The sequence below is a fragment of the Mauremys mutica genome, chromosome 13 (genome assembly GCF_020497125.1).
Source record: "Mauremys mutica isolate MM-2020 ecotype Southern chromosome 13, ASM2049712v1, whole genome shotgun sequence".
Classification (NCBI taxonomy): Eukaryota; Metazoa; Chordata; order Testudines; family Geoemydidae; genus Mauremys; species Mauremys mutica.
Genome location: NC_059084.1, coordinates 55166537 through 55170216, shown reverse-complemented (window position 1 = coordinate 55170216; position 3680 = coordinate 55166537). Strand labels below are relative to the sequence as shown.

Below are 3680 nucleotides of genomic sequence, written 5' to 3'. Positions count from 1 at the left end.
TTAATTGTGAGGACCTGAGGATTGTCCATTATCAGATTGAATGCACAACATCAGCAGGGTGAAATTGATTAATATTTCTTAATTAAAAGATGGGGATTTTAGATGACCACTGTGTGGCAGCAGGTAGTAAAAGTGAGGAAAGTGTCTTCTTTACTATAGAATGGGCATTAGGGGGCAGCAGAGCGTGGGGGTGGGGAAGGGGCGGCTATACTGTATAATGGGCACTAGGGGGCAGCAGAGGGTGGGGGTGGGGAAGGGGTGGCTGTACTGTATAATGGGCACTAGGGGGCAGCAGAGGGTGGGGAAGGGGCGGCTATACTGTATAATGGGCACTAGGGGGCAGCAGAGGGTGGGGGTGGGGTTGGGGCGGCTATACTGTATAATGGGCACTAGGGGCAGCAGAGGGCGAGGGGTGGGGGAGGGGTTGCTATACTGTATAATGGGCACTAAGAGAAGTAGCAGGTGAAGGATGGAAACGCCTAAAGAAGCTGACTCGTGTGCAGAGGCGGGAGGAGCCGGGGGCCACGTCTGGTGTGGAAGGGACAGAGTGAGACTAGAGGGAGCAGCAGGTTCCCTTGGCTGCCCTCTAGGGACAGACTGGGCCTTGCATCTACTCCTGAATAGCTACAGGGAACCCATATATGCATTTGATGATAATTGGCTCAAACCACTCTGACCCGGTGTAACACTTAAACTTGTGGTTAAATTTGCACTTGGTGATGAAGAAACAACGTTTGCTCAGATACCAGCCACCCCCGAGGTGTTTCCCTTCCCCACGGCAGACTTTTATGATCTTCTCAATGGGTTCATGGATGAAGATGTGCTTTGGCTTCCCATATAGTCCCCGCTTCCACATCATCAGGTCGCAGTAGGCGTAAGGGTCGGGGAATTGAGTCTTTGGACAATTCCAGTGCCTCCACAGGAATTCTTTGAATGGCAGGAAACATGACTGCTCGCTGGCCAGGGCTACGTCCATCATGGGATCAAACTGCAGTGGGGAGTGAAGGGAGAGATGGATGGAGACAAAATGAGGTAGGGATCTGCTTTCTCTGTGGAATCTCTGTGACAACCTGTACCCCATTTTTGCCCCTTTGTGGAATCATGATAAATTTTGTACTTCACAAGGTATGTCTTGTTAGATTTTGTTCGAACATTCATAATCTGCTGATCATCATTATCATGGTAAAATATATGTAACAACATTGTGAGAAGAGTTGAAAGGTTTTACTGCATAACAATGTTGATGACATATTCCAAGTGTAGAAAAGCAGGCACAAACCACTTCCTCAGAGATAAAGCCAGCCAACACCTCAGCCAGGGGTCTATGAGAGTACCTGGACTATTACTTAGTTAAGTGGCCATCCTCAGGCAGGAAAGAGAGTGTGGATGAAAAATCTACATCCTGACTGGGAGTTTCCCCCTCACTCAGACTTTGAGCTGGTGATGGTTCTTACGCACCAGCAGCTGGCACTGACCCTTGCACAAGAGACAGGGCTATAAAGGTAGAAAGCAGTGGTTCCAAATTCCTTCTTCTCCCCTTTCTCTCTGCTCAAGACCCCACCAAAGCCTGGAGAACAAGGAACTGAACACTGAACTGGGGGAGGAGTCCTGACTGAAAGGCATGCACTCGGTGAGGTGTCCAGAATATACCGCAGGAGAAATCCTTGCTTTCAATTCATTTAGCTTTATAATTTTAGGCATTAGAGTGCATTTTTCTTTTATTTTATTTGTAACCCATTCTGATTTGTATGCCTCATTAATTATAGTCGCTTAAAATCTTTCAGCAGTTAATAAACTTCATTTACTGTTTCATCTAAACCAGCATGTTTGAATTGCAGTATTTGAGAACCATTATTTGAGATCAGGGCCGGCTCCAGGCACCAGCTCAGCAAGGAGGTGCTTGGGGCAGCACGTCGGGCTCTTTTTGGTGGCGGGTCTCTCTCGGAGGGAAGGACCTGTCGCCGAAGAAGAAAGAGGCGCGGTGGAGCTGCCGCCGAAGTGCCACCCATCGCATTCACGGCTTCCCCCTCCCCCTGCCACTTGGGGTGGCAAAAACCCTGGAGCCGGCCCTGTCTGAGCTAACAAGATCTGTGCATGTCATTTTCCATTGATGACATGAGGGACCTTAGACAGGCCTGCACTGTGCAGTGAGTGGGCTGGGCAGTACAAGATGCACATTTCAGGGGGAAAGGCAAGCACTGGGGAACTTGGTGGTACAGATTGAACCCTGGGGAATGTCATAACCTTCCAAGCCCAAAGCCTTCACCTTCCCATTATCCCCTCTCACCCCACTCTTCCCCCACAACCTCTCTCATTATTCCCATCCCATTGTGCCAGGTGCTTCACAGACCCCGACTAAGATCAGCCCCACACAAACCATCGTTCCCCACTCCCCACCCAGAGGTGGAAATAAAACCCAGGAGTCCTGACTTCCAGCCCACACCTGCTCTTACCAGTAGCTCATGCTGCCTCCCAGAAATAAACCCTGCAGTTGTAACCCCCTGTGACACCTTTCTCTCCTCTGTCCCAGCTGATGGGATCTCCTGCAACTTACCCAAGTTGCTGTTTTTTCACTGTTGTTAGAGCGATGGACCCCAGCCTCTGCAGAGATGAATCTCATCCTGATCCTCCGTCCCATCTTCGAGCGGCTTATATAGAGCCCAGCTGGACATGGAATTGGGAGGAGTGGGAGGGGAAATGCAATAAACAGTTGGGTCAGCACAATCCTGCGACAGCTGATTATTAAAACCAGGGGCCCAGAAGGCAGGGTGTTGGTGGGGAACAAACAGCACGTGTCCTGACAGAGATTTGGGCTCCACAGAAACATCAGTAGGTGTAAAAAAAAAAAAAACAGGAGTACTTGTGGCACCTTAAAGACTAACAAATTTATTTTAGCATGAGCTTTCGTGAGCTAAAGCTCACTTCTTCGGTAGGTGTGTTTCCCTGCAAGCATTCGAAGTGCAATTGTAACACGGGTGGGCGGTGTCATGGCAGCTTTCATCTGAGAAGCGTGGGTAGTAATAGCCGACAGCACAGACTTCACTGCAGGCTCGCTGGCCCAGTCCCAGCCTGCCAGGTACTCTGGGTACCTACCCTGGTTACCCTCTGTGCTGCTGTCCAGGCCAACATGTCCCCACTTCTGTTGTTTCCTGTGCTAGCAAGATTAAAGTTCTCATGGAAATGCCCACCCATGCTGCTATCACACCTTCATTTGCTGTGTAGAGGGACCCTGAGTCCTGACCCACTGGCACCTTCCTAATCCAGTCCTAGCCTAGAAACTCACAACTCTGTCAGTGCCCTTAACTCCTGACCCACAGCCTCCTGCTGTCCCAGCCCTGGACTCTGTTGCAGTAATTGAGATGGAATCCATGGGCCCAGAGAGATTATGGTGTTAATATGACCCTGCCACTGTCCAGGATTCAACAGTGTTAAACAAGATTCGGGGTTTGGTATCCAGAGCCTTTGGCCTGTTCAGTCCCATGGCAAACACACTGTTATCAATCCTGTCAACCTTTCATGAAAGATATAGAAAAGGCGAAAAACCCCATTCAATGTTCTATTAAGGGTACGGAAAACAAGGACAAACTGTAAAGTGTTCAGGGTTTTATTTTATCGACATCCCTTGTTCCCTTTCTCTGGATTTGAGGAGAGGCTTTAGAAGGAAGCCCCATCCTCCTTGA

The 3680-nt window shown here is 49.3% G+C and overlaps 1 protein-coding gene across 1 annotated transcript; it reads right to left on the bottom strand.

The window, feature by feature from the left end:
- Positions 1 to 610: 610 nt before the first annotated feature.
- Positions 611 to 976, bottom strand: LOC123347788 (ribonuclease homolog). The gene has a single exon (XM_044984981.1). The coding sequence runs from the start codon at positions 974 to 976 to the stop codon at positions 611 to 613; it is 366 nt and encodes a 121-aa protein (XP_044840916.1).
- Positions 977 to 3680: the final 2704 nt, after the last annotated feature.

Bases quoted from the DNA above. Each gene is read 5' to 3' on its own strand.
- LOC123347788 (XM_044984981.1), bottom strand. From the start codon at position 976: ATGGACGTAGCCCTGGCCAGCGAGCAGTCATGTTTCCTGCCATTCAAA.